The sequence below is a fragment of the Cololabis saira genome, chromosome 21, assembly GCF_033807715.1.
Source record: "Cololabis saira isolate AMF1-May2022 chromosome 21, fColSai1.1, whole genome shotgun sequence".
In the NCBI taxonomy this organism is placed as follows: Eukaryota; Metazoa; Chordata; class Actinopteri; order Beloniformes; family Belonidae; genus Cololabis; species Cololabis saira.
This window is the reverse complement of record NC_084607.1, coordinates 1,560,920-1,584,581: the sequence shown is the minus strand read 5'-3', so window position 1 is coordinate 1,584,581 and position 23,662 is coordinate 1,560,920. Positions and strand designations below refer to the sequence as shown.

The 23,662-nt window shown below is 43.2% G+C and overlaps 1 protein-coding gene across 1 annotated transcript in view; it reads left to right on the top strand.

Moving 5' to 3' along the window:
- atxn2l (ataxin 2-like) overlaps positions 1 to 23,662 on the top strand; it is a 35,171-nt gene that overhangs the window by 9,757 nt on the left and 1,752 nt on the right. Inside the window, exons 7-21 of the mRNA XM_061712549.1 lie at positions 1,043 to 1,134; positions 2,681 to 2,953; positions 5,872 to 6,179; positions 7,108 to 7,359; positions 7,944 to 8,012; positions 8,635 to 8,699; positions 8,811 to 9,040; positions 13,002 to 13,056; positions 13,143 to 13,301; positions 13,387 to 13,450; positions 16,040 to 16,272; positions 18,674 to 18,800; positions 19,002 to 19,117; positions 20,515 to 20,643; positions 22,482 to 22,626. Coding sequence (XP_061568533.1) covers positions 1,043 to 1,134; positions 2,681 to 2,953; positions 5,872 to 6,179; positions 7,108 to 7,359; positions 7,944 to 8,012; positions 8,635 to 8,699; positions 8,811 to 9,040; positions 13,002 to 13,056; positions 13,143 to 13,301; positions 13,387 to 13,450; positions 16,040 to 16,272; positions 18,674 to 18,800; positions 19,002 to 19,117; positions 20,515 to 20,643; positions 22,482 to 22,626 — 2,317 coding nt within the window. The remainder of the gene's footprint in view (positions 1 to 1,042; positions 1,135 to 2,680; positions 2,954 to 5,871; positions 6,180 to 7,107; positions 7,360 to 7,943; positions 8,013 to 8,634; positions 8,700 to 8,810; positions 9,041 to 13,001; positions 13,057 to 13,142; positions 13,302 to 13,386; positions 13,451 to 16,039; positions 16,273 to 18,673; positions 18,801 to 19,001; positions 19,118 to 20,514; positions 20,644 to 22,481; positions 22,627 to 23,662) is intronic.

Below are 23,662 nucleotides of genomic sequence, written 5' to 3'. Positions count from 1 at the left end.
GAGAATTGGGACAGGCACCTGGGCCAAGTGCCCTAGATCTCAAGTGCCCTAAAATCTCCCCCTTCTTTTTTAGGGCTTAGGGAAGAAAAGAAGTGCGAGTGGAGAAAAGAAGGGCGAGTGAAGGAGAATTGGGATTGGGCCTAACTATAGCAGGGGTGTCCAACCCGCGGCTCGCGAGCCGCATGCAGCTCTTTTCCTGGTGTCATGCAGCTCTTTTCCTGGTGTCATGCAGCTCTTTTCCTGGTGTCATGCAGCTCTTTTCCTGGTGTCATGCAGCTCTTTTCCTGGTGTCATGCAGCTCTTTTCCTGGTGTCATGCAGCTCTTTTCCTGGTGTCATGCAGCTCTTGCGACTTTATTTGATGGTGCAGTGAAAGACAGACACGTAGGAAGTGGAGGGAAAATATGTCACGATGTGAATCAAACAGTTGCTGTACAGGGGAAGGTTTACATAAGTTACTGCTCAACCCGTTGAGCTATACGGGCGCTAGCGCTCGTGTTTGTGACGGAAATAACTTGGAGGGAAAAAAATCCACTCTCAAAATGGCAGGAAAAAATGCACGGCCAAACGAAAATATGAAGATAAACACGAATTTGTAAGCGATACATCCCGCCAGGCCGTGGTATAAGCTCATTATATCACAGTTAACAACCAATCAGATCATTATACCACAGTTAACAACCAATCAGATCATTATACCACAGTTAACAACCAATCAGATCATTATACCACAGTTAACAACCAATCAGAGTGCAGGATTCCACCTTTCTGTTTTCTAATGGTATTTTTATGTCTCAGAGAGAGCATGGAGTGAAGGATTATGGGTAGTTGATGTGGCTCTTAGCCAGGGGTTGGCTACCCCTGGACTAGCGGTTTACTAACACTAACTAGTAAACTAGTTAACACTAACTAGTTAACACTAACTAGAGGTTAACTAGTTAACACTAACTAGAGGTATACTAGTTAACACTAACTAGTTAACACTAACTAGTTAACACTAACTAGTTAACTAGTTAACACTAACTAGTCTTCATTCCCCCCAGTCCAACGGGTGGGACGCCAGCGAGATGTTCAGGTTCAACGAGGAAACGTACGGCGTCAAGTCCACGTACAACTCCAGCCTGTCGTCGTACACGTAAGTTAACCTTCGCCAAGTCATGGTCACTTCACCGAGTTATGCTTCCCCCCGCTGAGTCATGGTTACCTGTGTTTTACCTGTGTTTTACCTGTGTTTTACCTGTGTTTTACCTGTGTTTTACCTGTGTTTCACCTGTGTTTCACCTGTGTTTTACCTGTGTTTTACCTGTGTTTCCCAGCATGCCCCTGGGTCATGGTTACCTGTGTTTTACCTGTGTTTCACCTGTGTTTCACCTGTGTTTTACCTGTGTTTCACCTGTGTTTTACCTGTGTTTTACCTGTGTTTCACCTGTGTTTCACCTGTGTTTCACCTGTGTTTCACCTGTGTTTTACCTGTGTTTTACCTGTGTTTTACCTGTGTTTTACCTGTGTTTTACCTGTGTTTTACCTGTGTTTTACCTGTGTTTCACCTGTGTTTTACCTGTGTTTTACCTGTGTTTTACCTGTGTTTTACCTGTGTTTTACCTGTGTTTTACCTGTGTTTTACCTGTGTTTTACCTGTGTTTTACCTGTGTTTTACCTGTGTTTCACCTGTGTTTTACCTGTGTTTTACCTGTGTTTTACCTGTGTTTTACCTGTGTTTCACCTGTGTTTTACCTGTGTTTCACCTGTGTTTTACCTGTGTTTTACCTGTGTTTTACCTGTGTTTTACCTGTGTTTCACCTGTGTTTTACCTGTGTTTCACCTGTGTTTTACCTGTGTTTTACCTGTGTTTTACCTGTGTTTCCCAGCATGCCCCTGGGTCATGGTTACCTGTGTTTTACCTGTGTTTCACCTGTGTTTCACCTGTGTTTTACCTGTGTTTCACCTGTGTTTTACCTGTGTTTTACCTGTGTTTTACCTGTGTTTCCCAGCATGCCCCTGGGTCATGGTTACCTGTGTTTTACCTGTGTTTCACCTGTGTTTCACCTGTGTTTTACCTGTGTTTTACCTGTGTTTTACCTGTGTTTCACCTGTGTTTCACCTGTGTTTTACCTGTGTTTCACCTGTGTTTCACCTGTGTTTTACCTGTGTTTTACCTGTGTTTCCCAGCATGCCCCTGGGTCATGGTTACCTGTGTTTTACCTGTGTTTCACCTGTGTTTCACCTGTGTTTTACCTGTGTTTCACCTGTGTTTTACCTGTGTTTTACCTGTGTTTTACCTGTGTTTTACCTGTGTTTTACCTGTGTTTTACCTGTGTTTCACCTGTGTTTCACCTGTGTTTTACCTGTGTTTTACCTGTGTTTCCCAGCATGCCCCTGGGTCATGGTTACCTGTGTTTTACCTGTGTTTCACCTGTGTTTCACCTGTGTTTTACCTGTGTTTCACCTGTGTTTCACCTGTGTTTTACCTGTGTTTCACCTGTGTTTTACCTGTGTTTTACCTGTGTTTTACCTGTGTTTTACCTGTGTTTTACCTGTGTTTTACCTGTGTTTCACCTGTGTTTCACCTGTGTTTCACCTGTGTTTCACCTGTGTTTCACCTGTGTTTTACCTGTGTTTCCCAGCATGCCCCTGGGTCATGGTTACCTGTGTTTTACCTGTGTTTTACCTGTATTTCCCAGCATGCCCCTGGAGCGCGGCTCCTCCGAGCTGTTCCGGCAGCGCGAGGCGCGAGCCGCCCGGCTAGCCGGGGAGATGGAAGCTAGCTCGCAGCGCCGCCGCGGCTCCATGGAGGACGAGGACGGACGGACGGAGGAGGAGAAGTTCAGCTCCGTCGTCAGGGAGACGGAGGGGGGCGGGGCCGGGGGGGCCGGGGCTCCGCCCACCAGCGGGGGCCCCAGGGCCTCCCCCGCCGGGGCCGGGGCCCCCCACGCCGGGGCCCCCCACACCGGCAGGTGGGTGGAGCCTCGGATTATCCTCTTCATGGATGAGATCATCATCCACCTTTTTCTCGAAATTGTACTTCAACATGAATCTTGACATTTCGACTTTTTTTTTAACATGTTTCTTTATTGGGTAATCCATGTAAATTATATTACACAATAAACATTTCTTTTAAAGGGTTCGACAGAATACCCTGTTTTATATTTTACCACACACACTCAAAAAAATAAATAACTAAATAAAATTAAAAAAAATAAAATAAATAAGGACACAAAACGTAACATAACAAACACCCCAAAACACACACACTGCAAAATACATAATTATAAACAGGTCCCAAAGTAAGAACCGATTACCAATCAAACTCTGACTGAAGACAATAATAATAGGAAAAATAAAGTAATAAACTAAAATACAGGACACGCAAAACAGCAGCAACAAAAAAATTAATAAAATAAAATAAATTAAAAAAACTAAATAAGATAAATAAATAAAAATTAAAATAAACTGATGTAAGAGGAACCCTAAAAAAAAAAAGAGACATGGTTAGCAATATCATACTTCTCTGTAATTAAGTTAAATCAGATTAAATTAATCTTCCAAGGATGCTAAAGAATTAACAAAAGAAAGAATAGGTTCCCAAATATAAGAAAACTTATCAGAGCAACCCCTAATACCGTATTTAATTTTCTCTAAATATAAAAAGGACATCAGGGGTTTCAACCAAGAATTGGGAGATGGAGGTTTTTGGTCCTTCCATTGAAGTAGAATACGTCTATGAGCTACAAGAGAGGAAAAAGCCATTATATTAATCTCCTTCATAGTAAAACTATTAAAATCTTCAGGTACACCAAAAATAGAAATTAAAGGGCTAGAAATCACTGGTTTATTAAGGGCTTTTGAGAGAGTATTATAGAAAGATGACCAGAATGAACACAGCTTTGGGCGGGAAAAGAACATATGTGTATGGTTAGCCGGTGATAAAGAGCATCTGTCACAGTTATCACCTGTATCAAACAGTCTATGAAGCTTGACTTTGGACATGTGAATTCTGTGTACAACCTTAAACTGAATCAATGTTAGCTTGGCGCAAGATGAGGTATAATTAATTATGTCTAGGGCTCTCTGCCACCATTCAGGTGAAAAAATAGTACCAAGTTCTTTTTCCCAAATATTTTTAACTGTTAAAGGAAATGATAATGATGATGAGATTAATTTGATTGCATTTGAAATGTTTCTGCGAGCTACAGGTAAAGATAAAATTGTATCGACAAGCGACTCGGGCAATTGATGAGGGAAGTTAAAAAAGTTATGTTGAGCAAAATTTCAAATTTGAAAGTATCTAAATAAATGAGATTGTGGAAGGTCAAACTTATTTTTAATGGTGTCGAAAGGAGCAAAAACTTTATCAATGAAAAATTGACTAAAATAAACCAGACCTTTCTCTTTTCATGCAGAGAAAACAGGGTCGAGAGCCGAAGGAAGAAATAAATGATTGTCACAGATAGGTATCAGTGGCGAAAGAGAGGTGATTTTAAGGTTACGTCTAAACTGCTTCCAGATCTTTAAAGTAGATGCAACAATTGGATTGGAAATGTGTTTAGCAGAATATGAATTTAGAGGAGCACAGATTAAGGTTGATAAAGAGACTGAGTTACAAGAGTGAGCTTCCATCTGACACCAGTCTGTAGTTGGGAACTTGTACCAAGTATGGATTTTTTGAATATTGGCCGCCCAGTAGTACATCATCAGATTAGGTAGTGCAAGGCCACCTTGTTCTTTACTTCGTTGTAGAGTAGAATATTTTATTCTTGAGGTCTTTCCTGCCCAAATGAATGATGAAATAGCCTGATCGAGTTCCTTAAAAAAAGATTTGGGGAGGAATATTGGTAAAGACTGAAAAAAAAACAGAAATCTGGGTAAGACATTCATCTTAATGGAGTTGATTCTTCCTAAAAGAGAAAGGGGGAGCGTATTCCAATGCTTAAGATCAGATTTTATCTCTTTGACCAACTTCATAATATTATATTTGTAAATTAAAGGAATACTATGAGAAATATTAATACCCAAATACCTAAATTTAGAAGTGTTTAGTTGAAAAGGCAACGCTTGAGCCGGAATCTGTTTAGCCACATTATTGAGAGGAAAACACTCGCTCTTATCAATATTCAACTTATATCCCGAGAAGGAACCAAAAGTTTGTAAAATATCAAGAATCTTGTTAATACAGACAGTAGGATTAGAGATATAAAGCAACAGGTCATCCGCGTAAAGCGAGACTCTGTGTTCTATCCCATTCCTATTGATACCAGAGAAGAGCGGTGAGCTCTTCAAAGCAATGGAAAGTGGTTCGATTGCGACGGCGAAAAGCATGGGCGACAAGGGGCAGCCCTGGCGGCAACCGCGTGTTAAAGGGAAGAACTCAGACCGCGTAGAGTTGGTAATTACACTTGCAGTAGGGGCAATGTAAAGCAATTTAATCCAGGAAATATATTTTTGACCAAATCCGAATCTTGTAAGAACTGAAAATAAATAACCCCACTCTACACGGTCAAATGCCTTCTCTGCATCCATAGAAACCACCAATTCAGGATATTCTGTAACAGATTTTGACATTATTATGTTAAGTAGAACATTTAGATTTTTTTTCTCAACATTACCAATTTTCACAACATTACGACTTTTTTCTCGACATATCGACTTTTTTTCTCAACATTACGAATTTTCTCAACATTACGACTTTTTTCTCGAAATTGTACTTCAACATTAATCTCAACATATCGACCTTTTTCTCGACTTTATTAATGAAATTTTGACTTTTCTCGAAATTTTGACTTTTTTTCTCAACATTTCGACTTTTTTCTCTGCATTTCTTCATCATCATCCTGGATGAGCTGATCATCTTCATCTTCATCCTCTGCTGTTCCAGGGAAGGGAAAGTCGTCCCCGTCCCGAGGACGTCTGTTACCGCGGCAACTGGAGCCTCCGGTCGCCCCGCAGGCTCCGCCTCCTCCTCCAGACACGCCCCCAGCTCCAGGACCGCCCACTCCTCCCTCCACCAATCACAGAGCAGCCCGCCCGGGACAGGCCACGCCCCCCTGCACTCTCCCGGGACAGGCCACGCCCCCCTGCACCCGCCCGGGCCAGGCCACGCCCCACTGCACTCTCCCGGGCCAGGCCACGCCCCCCTGCACCCGCGGGCATCGCCCGACACCGCGGTAACGACGTTTAACGGAGGTACGACTGAGGTCAGAGGTCATTCTATGCAGACGAGTGAGTTTCACCGGCTCGTCTCACATTACTACGCTAACAAAGTTATCGTCCGTATCAGTAGTAGTATCAGAGTATCAGAGTATCAGAGTTTCAGGGCCAGGCAGGAGAAAAATACTTGAGAGAGGAAGATTTTTTTATTGTGCACTTGGAGAAAAATGTTGAGAAAAAAGTCAAAATGTCGAGATTAATGTTGAAGTACAATTTCAAGAATAAATCAGAAATTTACCTTTTTTCTCAACAATTCAACTTTATTCATGAAATTTTGACTTTTTTCTCGACATTTCGACTTTATTAATGAAATTTTGACTTTTTTCACAAAATTCTGACTTTATTAACGAAATTTTGACTTTTTTCTCGACATTTCGACTTTTTTCTCGACATTTCGCCTTTTTTACAAAATTTTTACTTTATTCACGAAATTTCCACTTTTTTCTCAACATTTCAACTTTATTCACGAAATTTTCACTTTTTTCTCGACATTTCGACTTTTTTCACAAAATTTTCACTTTTTTCACAAAATTCTGACTTTATTCACTAAATTTTCACTTTATTTGCGAAATTTCCACTTTTTTCTCAACATTTCAACTTTATTCACGAAATTTTGACTTTTTTCTCCAAGTGCATAATGAAAAAAAAATCTTCCACCTCTAAAATACAATTCTTATTTTTCTCCTTCTTGGCCCTAATACTCTTCCCTACGAGTCCCTGAAGTTGTAATCATTAAAATCCCCGGTATAGCACGATTATTTCTATTTTATCTCATTAGTTGAAGTAAATGGGGAGTAATGCAAAAATGGCAGCAGATTAACAAATGAAAAAGTCGGGGGTCGGGATGATGCAGGTGAAGCCGGTCCCTGATTGGTGGGATTAAAGCGGGTTTCTCCTGTCCCAGTGTCGTCCCGGACGTCTCCGAAGGCCCAGCGGGTCCAGATCAGGACCCTGCGGTCCGCCGGCCAGAGCTCGGCTGCAGGTTCCAGTCGCGGCTCCAGACCCGACGCCCCCCGGGAAACCCCGCCGGCCGGCCCGGCCTTCCTGGACTCCTCCTCCGTCGCCACGGCGACCCCCGTCGCCACGGCGACCCCTGTCCCCAAACCCCCGGGACCCCCAGGACCCTCGGGACCCGCCCCGCTCTTCCCCGTCGACGGTGAGGACTTTTATCCAGTTAAAATGTTTTATAAGTAGTCCTGTGTTGAAAAAATCAATTTTCCGACTCTAAATCGATTTTCATTTTAGTTAATCTTTCATAGATTAACTGTATTAATAGTAGTAGCATTAGCAGTACTAGTAGCAGTTGTAGTAAAAGGAGTTTTAATTCCTAAAAAGCGATTCGTATGTCTGAAGAGAACCACATGCGCCTGGTGTGAAACTATCAAACAATTTTTTTGCACTTTAAATTGATATTGAAAGGCCTATTTGAGTTATTTATGTCTTAGTTATTTCACAATAACTATTATCTTACAGTCATATAATTCATGTAACAGCTCAAAAAAACAGTTTTAAAAACACTAACCCAAATCAATATCAGAATGGGATCAATGTCCCTGAACTTTTCCTAAAGGAACATAAACCAGAGCATCGTCTGGTTTATGTCCCTGAACTTTTCCTAAAGGTCAGGGACATAAACCAGAGCATCGTCTGGTTTATGTTCCTGAACTTTTCCTAAAGGTCAGGAACATAAACCAGAGCATCGTCTGCGTAGAGAATAACACAAATGTTTGTTTTGTGCAGTCAGTGAAATCCTGATCAAAGCAGCTAAAGAAAGACCGGAGGATCCGCAGGAGGGGAGGAGCCACAAAGGTAAGATCTCAGTGCTGTCAGGAGGTTTTTTTCGGGTTTATTTTCGGGTGTGTTTCGGGTTTTTTCGGGTTTATTTTAGTTTTTTTTTTCTGGTTTTTTTCGGGCGTGTTTCTGGTTTTTTTCTGTTTTTTTCTGGTTATTTACGGCGTGTTTCAGGTTTTTTTCGGGATTTTTCGGGTTTATTTCAGGGTGTGTTTCCGGTTTTTTCGGGTTTATTTTCAGGTGTGTTTCGGGTTTTTTGGGGGTTTTTTTCAGGTTTTTTCGGGATTATTTTCGGGTGTGTTTCGGGTTTTTTCGGGTTTATTTTCGTTTTTTTTCAGTTTTTTTTCGGGTGTGTTTCCGTTTTTTTCGGGTTTATTTTCAGGTTTTTTCGGGTTTTTTCGGGTTTATTTTCGGGTGTGTTTCCGTTTTTTTCGGGTTTATTTTCAGGTGTGTTTCAGGTTTTTTTCAGGTTTTTTCGGGTTTATTTTCAGGTGTGTTTCAGGTTTTTTCTGGTTTATTTTCAGGTGTGTTTCAGGTTTGTTTCGGGTTTATTTTCGGGTTTGTTTCTGGTTTTTTCGGGTTTTTTCTGGATTATTTTCGGGTCTCCCATGTCCTCTGACCCCCCCCTGTTGTGTTGCAGGGCCGTCTGGAGCCCAGCAGAGGGCGCAGCTGGAGGAGCTCCGCAAGTTTGGTAAAGAGTTCAGGGTAACTAACGCTCGCCGCTCCCACACAACACACTTTATTTGGGGGGTTATATTGGGGGGGTTTATTCTCTCAGTGACCTCACCATTTTTCCACCTGTCCATCATGTTTCAGCTGCAGCCTAGCTCCTCCCCCTCCGCCAGCCCAGCCCCGCCCCCTCTGGACGGCCCCGCCTCCTCCGGTTCACCTAAACCGGACCCCCTGGTCCCGGACCTGCAGGGGGCTACAGAACCAGCCCCGCCCCCTCCGACCCCCCCCGGCCCCCACACCTCCCAACCCGAGGCCCTGCAGCCCGGCAGCGGGGAGGGGGAGGGGGAGGCGTGTCCTGATTCCTCGGAGGCCTCGTGAGTAACGATTAGGGCTGGGGATCCATTCAAATGTCAAGAATCGATTCGATTCTGATTCTTAAGATTCAGAATCGATTATCAAGATTTGATTCGATCAGATTCGATTCCGATATTGATTTGGGTTAGTGTTAACAAAACAGTTTTTTGAGCTGTTGCATGAATTATATGACTGTAGTTCTGCAACATATTAATACTAGTATTATAATGAGATTCAACAGCAAGTATTGCAGCTAATGATGCTGTAAGGACCAATCAGCTCCCAGAATGCTGATAGAACTGAAACAGAAACATCGTGGGTCAGAATTACCAAACAGATCCAGGGAGGAAACAGAGACGGAGGAAATTGCTTTTATTTTTTCTCACATTCCGTTTTTATTTATTCAATTTTCGGTCTATTTTGGTTTTTAATTTTTGAAAATTTGGTTTTCAGCATTTTTTGCAAATGTAACCCCAAGACGGTATATAAAGTAATGAAATATAGACAATTTATGCAATTATAACTGAACACTTTAATGTTTTCATACCTTTAAACATATTTAAAGGCAAAAACATGACACCAGTTATTCTGGTGTCCAATAAAAAATTACTTTTTTGGGGATAAACAAAAAAATAACCAAAAGTTGTAATATAATGATGAAAAAAAAATATACATAAATAAAAAAAAATAGATCTTTAGACATATGAATCGATTTTTAGGAATTAATATGAGAATCGATTTAGAATTGGGAAATGGATTTTTTCAACACAGGCCTAATAACGATGGATTCACTCTGAACGCGTTTACATGGGAAGTTTAATTCCTCTTTAATTCGTGCCTGACGTGGTGGGGTTGTGTAGCGCGACTGTGCCGCGCTGTGCAGAGGGAATCCCTGGTGGAAGTCGAGGTCGTGATTCACGTCGGCCCTGAACGCACCAGCGAAGGGTCTCGACCTTTTCACGCTGCCACCTCTTGGCTCCGGCTCCCGCCGTGGTGAAGTCAAACCTCCCACCCCGTCCCTCTGCGTTGCCCCCGCAGACGGAGGTGAAAAGCTGTGCCTGTAAATCACTTGGCGAGCCAGCTAGGAGCGCGTTTACACGGGAAGTTTACACCTAATTCTGAATGAAAATGGCCATTCCGAATTAAACTTAATTCCGAAGTAAGTGGCTGTTTTATTCCGATTTTAAATCCCAATAGAATAATTCCAGATCATGTATCCACTCATTCCTCTTTAAGATTAAGACGCTCTGGACGCCTCCTACGTGTCTCGCAGCGAGCTCTCATAGGCTCTGTTTCCACGGAGCAAAAACGCTGGTGTTTTCATGCGTTTTGTTCGTTCGTTTACACGAAAACGAAGCTCAAAGTCTCCAAAAACCATAATTTCTGAAAACACCGGCCAAAGTGTAGATTTTTAAAACCTCCGTCTTCACGTTTGCTTGTAAACGGAGAGAAACGGACATTTAGGCTTCAGAACGTCACGTTATGAGACAGAAACGTCACCAGCGTCATGAGTGACACCTGTGGTTACAATTAGTTTGTAACCGTCAATATTTTCTTGTATTTTACATGTTTTATATTCTAACGTCACACTTTTTTTTTTTTTTAGATTATTTTATTTTCAGCATTTTTCAAGGTATATACATGAACACACAAACACAAAACTTCAAAAACCCTCCCCAACCCCCCCCCAAAAAAAATAAAATGAAATAAAAAAAAAATATGTGGGCCAGCGCTGCTCCCGTCGCTGTTCCCGTCGTTACGTAACGACGGGAGCAGCTTTCCAGAGGTTCAGCCTCCGCTGCTGAAACCACGCCCACAACCAGCTCTCTCCGGAGCTGGAGCAGTCCTTGCCTGAGCCAGTCGGACGCTGCGCCGCGGCGGAGCGGATCTGGGTTAATTCCTCCAGGCTCCCGGGTGGTTTGGGAGCTGGGTCCTCGGGGGTCTGTCCCAGGCTGGATCAGCTTCACCCTCCGAGATTTTCAGGCAAATCTGTCGGTTTGATCCCCGGTAACGGGCGATGCGCCGCGAATGCGCCCCGGAGCCGATCTGTGCGCCGGCCGTGGGGTTGCGGCGCCCGTCGCGCAGCATCCGCCGGGCAGATCCGGCTGAAATTCCGCTGGTCGGTCCCCGGGAGTCCCTGCTACCAGTCCAGGCGGGTTCCTGCGGTCCTGGCCGGTCGGAACCGGTCATATTCCCCCGTTAAAGCCGCGGTGATGCGCGGTGATGCGCGGTGATGCGCGCTGATCCAGCAGCGCTGCTCCCGGGTGCCCGGCGTGGCTCCGGGGCCAGCGTTCAGCATCCTCCGGGTAGATCCGGCTTAAATAGTGCATAAATGTTATTTATATACAACTCGTATTTTATTTTTTTAACAATAAAGTTTCCATTTGTGAATATTCAGTGTTGTGATTTATTTACAGGCTCGGGCTGCTCTGGCGGAGCGAGGTTTATGCTCCTCCCCTGCTACACGTCATTCAGGGAGCCAATCAGCACAGAGCCTCATTATCATACCCCCTCTTCCCTTAGAATGGAGCACAGAAAAAGAGGTTAGAAGCGGTAAAACTAGAGACAGGGCCCACAGGCTGGATTTATGATTTATGTAGAAAAAACAAGCTTTAGATTATTTTTAAGACATTCAAGGCCTGTTTAAAATATACATTAAATGCCATAATAGGTCACCTTTAAACGGGACTCTTTGCTGATGTTCAGCATAGTCAAAGTTTGAGAGTGGGAGAATTTCACTTTTGTCGTAATTTACTTTATATCCAGAAACAGATGCTGTGTGCTGTCGACGTCCCTGACTCCCCCAGTCTGGCCTTCGGCAGGAGGGTCCCCCCTTATGAGCCTGGTCCTGCTCAAGGTTTCTTCCCTCCTAAAGGGGAGTTTTTCCTTGCCACTGTTTGGCTTAAGGCTTTTCTCCCACTAAGGGAGTTTTTACCTGCCATTGTTTATGTAATAACTGCTCGGGGGTTTATGTTTATGTTTATGTTTATGTTCATGTTCTGGATCTCTGGAAAGCGTCTAGAGACAACATCTGTTGTATTAGACGCTATATAAATAAAATTGAATTGAATTGAAAATTGAATAGATCCAAATGTATGCAAAACAGTTTTTAATTTAGCAAGGGAATCAAATGGATTTGTTAAGTACAAAATTATATCATCTGCCATAAGGTTAATTTTATGTGTCGTTTGGCCCACTTTCATACCCCTTATCTCTGAGTCTTGTCTGATTGTCTCGGCCAGAGGTTCGACAGCTATAACAAAGAGCCCAGGGGATAAGGGACACCCTTTTCTGCTTGATCTAGTCATAGGGAAAGCTGTGGACATTTGTCCATTAGTGATTATTTTGGCTTGTGGTTTCCTATAAAGCGTTCTGACCCAATTAATAAAATAAGAGCCGAATCCGAATTTAGATAGAACCTTGAATAAATAGGGCCACTCAAGCCTATCAAAGGCCTTTTCAGCGTCCAGGGTGACAGCTATACTAGGTTCAGCACCGGAGGTTGCTATATGAATAATATTAAGTAACCTACACATGTTACTGGCAGAGGATCTCTTCTGGATAAAACCAACCTCTAACGTCACACATAAAAGTAACTCCACTTCTCTGTCACTCCAAACCAAAGACTCTGGTTCATCTTGGAAGTAACTGGAAGTTACTCGTGTCATTTGTTGATGTTTTTTTCCAGGATTGTGATTGGCTAGCATGACTTTATCTTCTCGTTACACTGCCCCCTGCAGGTTTGGCTGCTCATAGCACCTTAACAGATATTTATGCAGGTTCCTGGAAATGATGGCATTTTTCAAAACGTAGAGGGGGAAATATCCGTTTTTTGTGCTCTCATAGACAATGAATGGCAGCCGGACGCCTTTGACGCCTTCAGTGTGAATCCAGGGTAACGATGTGAGATGGTTGTTGTTGTTTAGCATCAGAAGGGGGCGTGGCTAACTCACCTTCTCCCCCCACCCCCTCCCCTCCCAGGCAGGTGAGAAGCTCCACGCTGAACCCGAACGCCAAGGAGTTCCTCCCCGTGAAGGTGCGTCTGCAGCGCCGTCCTGGTTGTGGTTGTGGCTAGGCCCCGCCCCCCTGACCTCTGACCTCTGACCTCCTTCCTCTCAACAGAAACCTGCGGCGGCGCCGACGCCCCCCCGGCCGGCCCCGCCCAGCCCGGCCCTGGCCCCGCCCCCTCCGGCCCAGCAGGGCGGAGGCTCCGCCTACAGCAGCTCACCTGCCCCGTACCTGTCCTACCTGCCCCCCCCCATGCAGGGACACGCCCTCCAGGTGTGTGTGTGTGTGTGTGTGTGTGTGTGTGTGTGTGTGTCCTCAGACAGGAAGTCATGTGACTGTTTCCTCATTTCCTCCTCAGCCTCCTCAGCTGTATCAGTACACCATGTCAGCCATGAGTCAGCAAAAATACCCCCGAGGCAAAGGTACACACACACACACACACACACTAATACACGCACACACACACACACACACACACTAATACACGCACACACACACACACACACACACACACACACACACACACACACACACACACATAACGCAATATAAATTAAATATTCATATTTAAGCAATACATCCAGGCCGTGGTATACGATCATTATACCACAGTTAACAACCAATCAGATCATTATACCACAGTTAACAACCAATCAGATCATTATACCACAGTTAACAACCAATCAGATCATTATACCACAGTTAACAACCAATCAGATCATTATACCACAGTTAACAACCAATCAGATCATTATACCACAGTTAACAACCAATCAGATCATTATACCACAGTTAACAACCAATCAGATCATTATACCACAGTTAACAACCAATCAGATCATTATACCACAGTTAACAACCAATCAGATTGCAGGATTTCACCTTTTCGTTTTATAACAGTATTTTTATGTCTCAGAGAGAGCAGGGAGTGAGGAAGACCAAAGTTATGAGTCTGTGTCTGTTGCCAGTTAAAGGGCTCGTTGAGAGTGAAAGAATATCGATACAACGATATTTATCGCAATACTTCGTCACACTATTAAAACATCAATTTGTCATATCCTAATATTGATTTATTAGGAAAACATATTCCATGTTTTTGTGTAACAATGCACCTCATTTTAGATGTTTTATGTTCAGTGACACATTTGGCCGATTTGAGTGTTTATGTTTTCTATTTTGCACTTTATTTTCTTCCTATTTTTCACCTCAACGTGTTCAGCGAGTGCCATGTAGCACCTGTGCAGTTAGATGAAATGGTTCCTCCAGTGTGCATTGATGCAGCTCGTGTTTTTGACTAAGTTAATAAAGTAAAAATACTTACAATACTCACAATGTTGCAAAAGGGATTGTATCGTATCCCGATACGATACATGTATCCTGATACGGTAAGGTATAGGGACATATGTAATGTATCGGGATACGTATCGTATCATGATACTTGTATCTGGATACGATACTTGTATCAGGATACGATACATGTATCGGGATACGATACATGTATCGGGATACGATACAAGTATCGGGATACGATACAAGTATCGGGATACGATACTTGTATCGCGATACAATATTTGTATCGTGATACGATACTTGTATCGGGATACGATACAAGTAGCAGGATACGATACAAGTATCGGGATACGATACAAGTATCGGGATACGGTATCGTATCGGGACATGTGTAACGTATCGTGATACGGTATTGTATCACGATACGATACCGTATCATGTATCGAGATACGGTCTCGTATCGGGACATTTGTAACGTATCAGGATACGTATCGTATCATGATACGTGTATCGTGATACATTTATCGGGATTCATGTATCGGGATACGATACCGTATCATGTATCGGGATACGATACATGTATCGGGATACGATACTTGTATCGCGATACGATACTTGTAACGCGATACGATACTTGTATCGCGATACGATACTTGTATCGCGATACGATACTTGTATTGCGATACGATACTTGTATCGCAATACGATACATGTATCGGGATACGATACAAGTACCGGGATACGATACAAGTACCGGGATACGATACAAATATCGGGATACGGTATCGTATCATGTGTTGGGATAGGATACATGTATCGGGATACGATACTTGTATCGGGATACGATACATGTATCCTGATACGGTAACGTATAGGGATACTATCATATCATGATACATGTATCCTGATACGATACAAGTATCGGGATACGATACAAGTATCGGGATACGATACAAGTATCGGAATACAGTATCGTATCGGGATACGATACCGTATCATGTATTGGGATACAATACATGTACCGGGATACGGTATCGTATCGGGACATATGTAACGTATCAGGATACGTATTGTATCATGATACATGTATCGTGATACATGTATCATGATACGATACCGTATCATGTATTGGGATACGATACTTGTATCGGGATACGATACATGTATCTTATCCCGATACTTGTATCTTATCCCGATACTTGTATCGGGATAAGATACATGTATCGGGATAGGATACTTGGGATACAAGTATCATGATACGGTATCGTATCGGGATACGATACATGTATCGGGATACAGTATCGTATCGGGACATATGTATTGTATCATGATACATGTATCGGGATACATGTATCACGATACGATACCGTATCATGTATCGGGATACGATACATGTATCTGGATACGTATCGTATCATGATACATGATACGGTATCGTATCGGGACATATGTAACGTATCGGGATACGTATCGTATCATGATACATGTATCGTGATACATGTATCACGATACGATACCGTATCATGTATCGGGATACGATACACATATCTCAAAGCATCATGGGAGCTGTAGTCTTAAAGCATCATGGGAGCTGTAGTCTCAAAGCATCATGGGAGCTGTAGTCTCAAAGCATCATGGGAGCTGTAGTCTCAAAGCATCATGGGAGCTGTAATCCCAGACCTAACTCTGCTCTTGGATGTGGTTTTTTCCCTCCGTTTCAGGCCTGGTTGCGGGTCCCCGCCCGGACCACCACGTCTCCTCGTCCTCCCCGCTCTTCTCAGCACCGGGGCCCCTGGTGGCCTCGCATTACCCACAATCCTACCTGCAGTACCAGGTGATCCAGGCCATGCAGCCGCAGCAGCAGCAGCAGCAGCAGCAGCACCAGCAGCAGCAGCAGCAGCAGCAGCACCAGCAGCAGCAGCAGCAACAGCAGCACTACCACGGACAGGTGCAGGTACGGCTAGCCGCCTGTCCCTGGAAAATACGGAATTGTTACGTAATTGGGAATTAAAAGTTGTGTTCCGTATGGAACCGATACGGAACGCAGTTTATTCCGTACTTCACAATTGTCTAGAATAGGCTATTTCAGTTGCTAGCATAGGCTAGTTCAGTTGCTAGCATAGGCTAGTTCAGTTGCTAGCATGGTTGTCTGTCTGTACAGTCATGCAAGTTCAAAGCTATTATCAATCAATCAATCATCTTTATTATCGACCGTAGTCAGCAGGGAAAGAAGGTAAAGGAAAACATACAATACAACAAACACAAAAAATACATGATAATACAAATACACATCAAGCTAACAAATAAAAGCACCATTAAAATAAATAAAAGCAATAAAAACTGTAAAAGGCATGCGTACCAATGTTTCCACATGTGCATGTGAGTGCATCATTATATTATTAGTGCCACGGCTGCGCCAAGTGGCACTACTCCTCCATAGCTATGCAATAGCAATGGAGGAGTAGTGCCTCTTGGCGCAGCCAGAGGCACTATTATTATTGTGTGCGTTTCATCTTATTCATTTTCCGGACAAAACTTCGGCGCGCAAGTAGTCCCGTAGCTTTGAGAAAATGCGAAAAGTAAAACCGTAGAACCGTTCGGCTTAAGCGGGAATCGTGTGCTATGACGTGCAAAAACGTGCGCTCTTACCCCCATCCGGAATGCATTGGGAGAACTTTGGGGCCTCACCACTCGCACACCGTTACTCGAAAAATTCTGAACTGATTTAGAAAGTTGTAGGCCCTGAATTTAACTACAGTCCTGTGGATTTTCAGAGCGATGGCACATGTATTTCTATGGCCCCATTCAAAGCGGATGGGAATATGTCGAGAAAAAAGACAAAATTCACCTTTTTTCTGAGTCACGTATCTTTCTCATATTTGCACGTAGAAATGCCATTCAAACTTCATAACAGAGGAAAACTTCTCTTCTGTCTCCAAACCTGAAACTGTTTTATCCTTAGATGTACAGTTTTCAAGATATGAGCGCTCAAGCGAGGACTGGAAATCACTTTTTTGTCAAATTTAGAGTGAAGCTCTAATTTTTTAGAGTGAGAGAAACAGTCAAAAAATTACCTTATTTTTTATTTGTAACTCGAGCTCACGGCCAAACCGTAAAAGGTAGACGGATAATTTTTGGTCAGAATGTAGACATTGACTTTGACAGGCGTGGTATGCACAAAATTCAAACGGGGGGGCTAACAGCCACGCAAATTCCTGCCTCGGTCTCCATTGACTGCAATGCAATGAAAAAAAAAAAAACGCTTTCTTAAAAAAAATCTCACTTTGTTTTTGAACTGCCGTTACTAACACATTTTAAGGAATATCTGAATAAAATTAAGATTGTCAGAATCTGCCGGGTTCTGTGTCTCTCACGATATCTTTATTTTTCTGCTAGGAGCTACGGTTTTCTCACAAATGGGAGTTATTTCAGAACTTCTCACAAGGCAAAAGCTGGGGTTTTCTCAAAGCGAACCCGGAACATTCCTCATTTCGAGGTTCTTGTTGCCCCTAGCAACCAGAGCACAGCTGCTGAGTCATTCAGCCAGAACTGGTCACATGACCCAGTCAGTACAGACTTCATATACTTTAACCTGGAAAATTGAGAGATCTGAACCCTGACCTTTTGACCTTAGATGATCACCAGTCCTGCTGGGAACCGGTTCATGGGATATATATGTATATTATTATTATTTTACATATAAATATTTACATTTGTATATTATATATACAAATTAGCCCCGCCCCTTCTTCTGATTGGCCGATACGTTATAGTCCAATATCTTTTGAATGGTTTGACATAGAAAGGCAAGGGTGGTGTCATAGGACTCAGTATCGAGTCCTTGACCTTCATTGGCGCAAGTTAGCTCCGCCCTTTCTTCTGATTGGTTGTCCCTATTTTCTGCTATAACTTTTGAATGGTTTGACATAGAGAGTCATGGGTGGTGTCATCAGACTTAGTTTTGAGTCCTTCACCTTTATTGCTTGCAAAATGTACACAATATGCTGCAGCCCGCCGTGGCATTCTCGAAATTTCTGCGAGGAAATTGTCTAGTTATATTATATTATCCACCTGGAGCTCCCGCATACTCTCTTTACTGTATTTCACCCATAAGGGGGCTGTGTATACAGGGGTGCAGTATGCTCTAAACAGACTGACCTTAACCTCAGAAGAGCAGTAGTGAAAGCTCTTTTAAAGCTCAAATCAAAGCATTCTGCTTTTTCATATAGAATAAATACATTTCTATGCATTTTAGAAGTTTTGGGGATGTTCCGGTTTTTTTTGGCGCCTACGCTGCTGAAATCGGGGCGTCCCTTATTTCTATTTCTTCCCTCTGTCCCCCCTGTCGTCTCCAGACGGTGTACTCTCTGCTCCAGGGGGGCGTGAGGATGCTGGCGTCCGGGGCCCCCCCCGTCGGGCCCCCCGGCCCCCAGTACCCCGGCCGGCCCGAGGGGCCCCTGGGGCCCCAGCAGGCCGTCTACGGTACGGACAATGTTTTACTGACAAGAAACGGTCACAGAATTATTAATTATCTTTGCATTTTTGCACTTTTTCAGCCGACCAGGTTTCTACGACAAGTATTAGATCCAAACTAAGACAAAAAAAATTGGAAATTACGAGAATAAAGTCGTAATGTTGCGAGAATAAAGTCGTAGTTCCTGACGCTGCTGTTTTCGTCCTCAGTTCCCCCGTCGTTCTCCCACCACTCGGGCCCCATCCATCACCCCCAGCCCTCCAGCACCCCGACGGGGAACCAGCAACCCCTGCAGCACCCGGCTCCCAGTCCGGGTCACGCCCAGGTAGGTTAGCGGCGCGGCGCTAGAGACCCGGAGACCCGGCCGCCGCCGCGCCATGACAATCCAAATGAATGGGGCCATTTGGCCTGGATTTTGACATAAAATGTCTTTAAGTCCCAGCTTCATGAAATTTGAATATGTTGAAGTCCACAGCGTGCCGAGTCTTGGAACATTTGTACGATGTCTCTACAATAACCTGTCGCCTAGCAACAAGCGTCTAAATTTTTTTTAAAAGTGAAAGTTAAATATCGCAAAAACCGTAACAAGTAGCATGATGAGGTTGTACGGTCCTTTAGTGCCAATCGGGCCGAGTCTTTGTAAGTTTGGACAATGTCTCTACGATAAAGTTGGGCCGAGCAATAAGCGTCCGAATTTTTGCCTTTTTTTTTTTTTGCTTTTTGGCATCTAGCGTTGCCACGGTAAAGTAATGCCCATCGAGGCCACGATGGACACGTATCCAACGATGTATGCCATGCATGGGTGCACATTGCGGTCTGGGCAGCATTAACAGATGTTTTATTCACATGCTCCCCCATACAAATGCATAGGTTTTTGTTGCCATGGTAACAAGCTCCATAGGATAGAATGGGACAATTAGGCTTCAATATCTCAAAAGCTGTAAACGACAGCGTAATGAGACCTCAGTATGGTGTAGTCCACAGCAACCCGAGTCTTTTAACGTTGGATCAAAGTCTCTACGATATCGTGTTGCCGAGCAACTAGCGTCCAAATTTCCGTTAGCATCAAAATGAGCAAAGTGGAATATCTCAAAAACCGTAATAGATGAGACTGAAATATGTTGTAGTTCAACGCGTCCCGTGTTTATCAATGTTGTAATGATGTCTGTACGATAAACCGTTGCCTAGTTGCCTAGGTGATGAGGTTGTACGGTCCGTTAGTGTCAATCAGGCCGAGTGTTTGTAAATTTCAACGATGTCTCTACGATAAAGTTCGGCCGAGCAATAAGCCTTTTTTTTTGCTTTTTGGCATCTAGCATTGCCACGGCAACACTTTGACTGAGAAAAGTAATGCCCATCGAGGCACGATAGAGACACATCTAACGATGTCTGACATGCATGGGTGCAACGTTGGGGTTCAGGCCGCATTAACGGACGAAAAAACGTGCGGAATAATAAGAAAATATACTATTATATCGCCTTCATTTTCATGTTTTTTCTCGTTTTTTCGGGCATGTTTTATTTTTTGGGGATTTTCTTTTTCCACATCAGAGCGTGGTCATGCTGTACACCCGCTGGTGCAGTGGGACTTTTGCGACTTTAGCAAAATGCTAGCAACATTGCCCTTTGGGCCGTTGGACGATTATTACGATTATAATATGGTCATTACTACCCGGCCGGGCCTCCGGCCCCCGTGCTGACCCGAGTCTCTCTCCCCCCCAGGTGAACCAGGGGCCCCAGCACCCGTCCCTGCTGGCCCCCACCCCCCCCAGCGGGCCCCAGGTCTCCTACCTGCCCCAGGGCTACAGCCTCCCCCCCCACGGCTTCACCTCCATCAGCCACATGACACAGGTGAGACACACACACACACACACACAGAAACCTCCACCGGGGGCAGCACGCACACACACACACACTAGCACACACACACACACACACACACACACACACCCACACACACCCACACACACACAGAAACCTCCACCGGGGGCAGAACACACATACACACACACTAGCACACACACACACACACACCTTTCTTTATTAAAAACAGCAGATACAAACGTCCATGTTGAGAAAAAAGTCGAAATGTTGAAGAAAAACATTGAAATGTCGAGATTAATGTTGAAGTACAATTTCGAGAAAAAAATTAAAAATGTTGAGGAAAAAAGTCAAAATTTCGTGAATAAAGTTGATACGTTGAGAAAAAAGGCAAAATTTCAACTTTTTTCTCGATATTTCGACTTTTTTCTCAACATTTTGACTTTTTTCTCAACATTTTGACTTTTTTCTCGAAGTGCACCCAGACCTGGTCTCGTCCCGTCACATAAACGTGCACATGAACCGTATTTATGGGACCACCAGTCGTACCGGGTTTTAAGACGCATGATTAAACGTATAAAAAGAAACAAAACTGTCCGGTAACTTTATTCAACTCAGAAAATCGTGCAGTTGTAACTAAAACAGAAAGATACTTTCACATTTTAAATCATTCGTCTTCCACGGATCCACCACTAAAAAGTGAAGGAGGAAAGTGTCGTACGACGTCCTGTTCTCTGATTGGTTCATCGTTTCCAGCGATAGCGGACACTTGAAGTTAGTGTGAGGTTGGAACAACGTTGGATTCCAACTAAAGCTGCTTTCGCCAACGAACCTTTATCATCTGAGGAAAACGACACGAGAGGAAAATGCTGGTCATGTGACGATAACGATAATTAAATATATAATGCAATATTGTAGAGGAATAAAAACCAGACTAAAATGTAGATTACAGAATAAAAACAGGATCGTAATCATGAGAGTTCAACGTAGATCTGAGAATCATCTGCATAAGCTGTGACTCCAATAAGAGTCTCCTGTATCTGGAATGAATGTTTATAATATAACAATTATATAATAATAAGATAAGCTTGTTGGAATTGTAGAATGGGTTTGGATCAATACAATCTTTGACTAAAACTAGACTAAAATGGACAATTCTGACTAAAATAAGACTAAAACGCTCAGACTTTTAGTGACTGAAACTTGACACGACTAAAAGGAGAAAGAACGAGACTAAAACTAATAAAAACTAAAATGATAGCTGGACCCAAAGACTAGACTAGAACTAAAACTGAAACAGGCTGATGAAAACAACATTACTTCCAACATTTGATTATAACTGGATAAACTGGGGTTAATCTAAAAAAAATCTAAATGTTCAGAAAAAAGTCGAAATGTCGAGGAAAAAAATCTAAATGTTCAGAAAAAAGTCGAAATGTCGAGGAAAAAAATCTAAATGTTCAGAAAAAAGTCGAAATGTCGAGAAAAAAAGTCGAAATGTCGAGAAAAAAAGTCGAAATGCCGAGAAAAAAGTCGAAATGTCGAGAAAAAAAGTCGAAATGTCGAGAAAAAAAGTCGAAATGCCGAGAAAAAAAATCTAAATGTTCAGAAAAAAGTTGAAATGTCGAGAAAAAAAGTCGAAATGTCGAGAAAAAAGGTTGAAATGTCAAAAAAATTGTCGAAATGTCGAGGAAAAAGTCGAAATGTCGAGAAAAAAGTCGAAAGGTCGAGATTATTTTGAGAATTTTCTCAACATTTCAACTTCATTCACGAAGTTTTGACTTGATCAGGTCCTGGTCCAGATTCAGATGTTTATATTTAAATGTTCGGGTTAGTTGCATTGTGACTCTAACCTCCGCCCCCTGCAGGTTCCCGGAGCTCTGCCGGGCCCCCCCAGACCCGGGCCCCCCATCTTCCTGCACTACGTCCCCCCCCAGCAGGGCTCGGCCCGCCAGCACGGCCCTCCGGCCCAGCAGGGGGCGCCGCAGCACTTCTACATCGGCCCGCCGCAAGGTAAGCCCTTCACAGTAAAAGCACTGATCTAAGATAGCATCTGGATTTGAAGTAAAGAATATACGGGTGAAACACACCTTGAAAGTCTGGTCGGCAGTCCAAAAGGACATTAGAGGGAATGTGCATGACGTCACAGATGCGACTTCACGGCGGGTTACGCAGAAAGACTGACTGTCAGAAAGACTGAGTGTTCCCATGGACCACTGGTTCTTGGTAACTGTACCAAATATTAATGTCCATGGACCACTGGTTCTTGGGGTAACTGTACCAAATATTAATGTCCATGGACCACTGGTTCTTGGTAACTGTACCAAATATTAATGTCCATGGACCACTGGTTCTTGGTAACTGTACCAAATTTTAATGTCCATGGACCACTGGTTCTTGGTAACTGTACCAAATATTAATGTCCATGGACCACTGGTTCTTGGTAACTGTACCAAATATTAATGTCCATGGACCACTGGTTCTTGGGGTAACTGTACCAAATATTAATGTCCATGGACCACTGGTTCTTGGGGTAACTGTACCAAATATTAATGTCCATGGACCACTGGTTCTTGGGGTAACTGTACCAAATATTAATGTCCATGGACCACTGGTTCTTGGGGTAACTGTACCAAATTTTAATGTCCATGGACTACTGGTTCTTGGTAACTGTACCAAATATTAATGTCCATGGACCACTGGTTCTTGGTAACTGTACCAAATATTAATGTCCATGGACCACTGGTTCTTGGTAACTGTACCAAATATTAATGTCCATGGACCACTGGTTCTTGGTAACTGTACCAAATATTAATGTCCATGGACCACTGGTTCTTGGGGTAACTGTACCAAATATTAATGTCCATGGACCACTGGTTCTTGGGGTAACTGTACCAAATATTAATGTCCATGGACCACTGGTTCTTGGGGTAACTGTACCAAATATTAATGTCCATGGACCACTGGTTCTTGGGGTAACTGTACCAAATTTTAATGTCCATGGACTACTGGTTCTTGGTAACTGTACCAAATATTAATGTCCATGGAC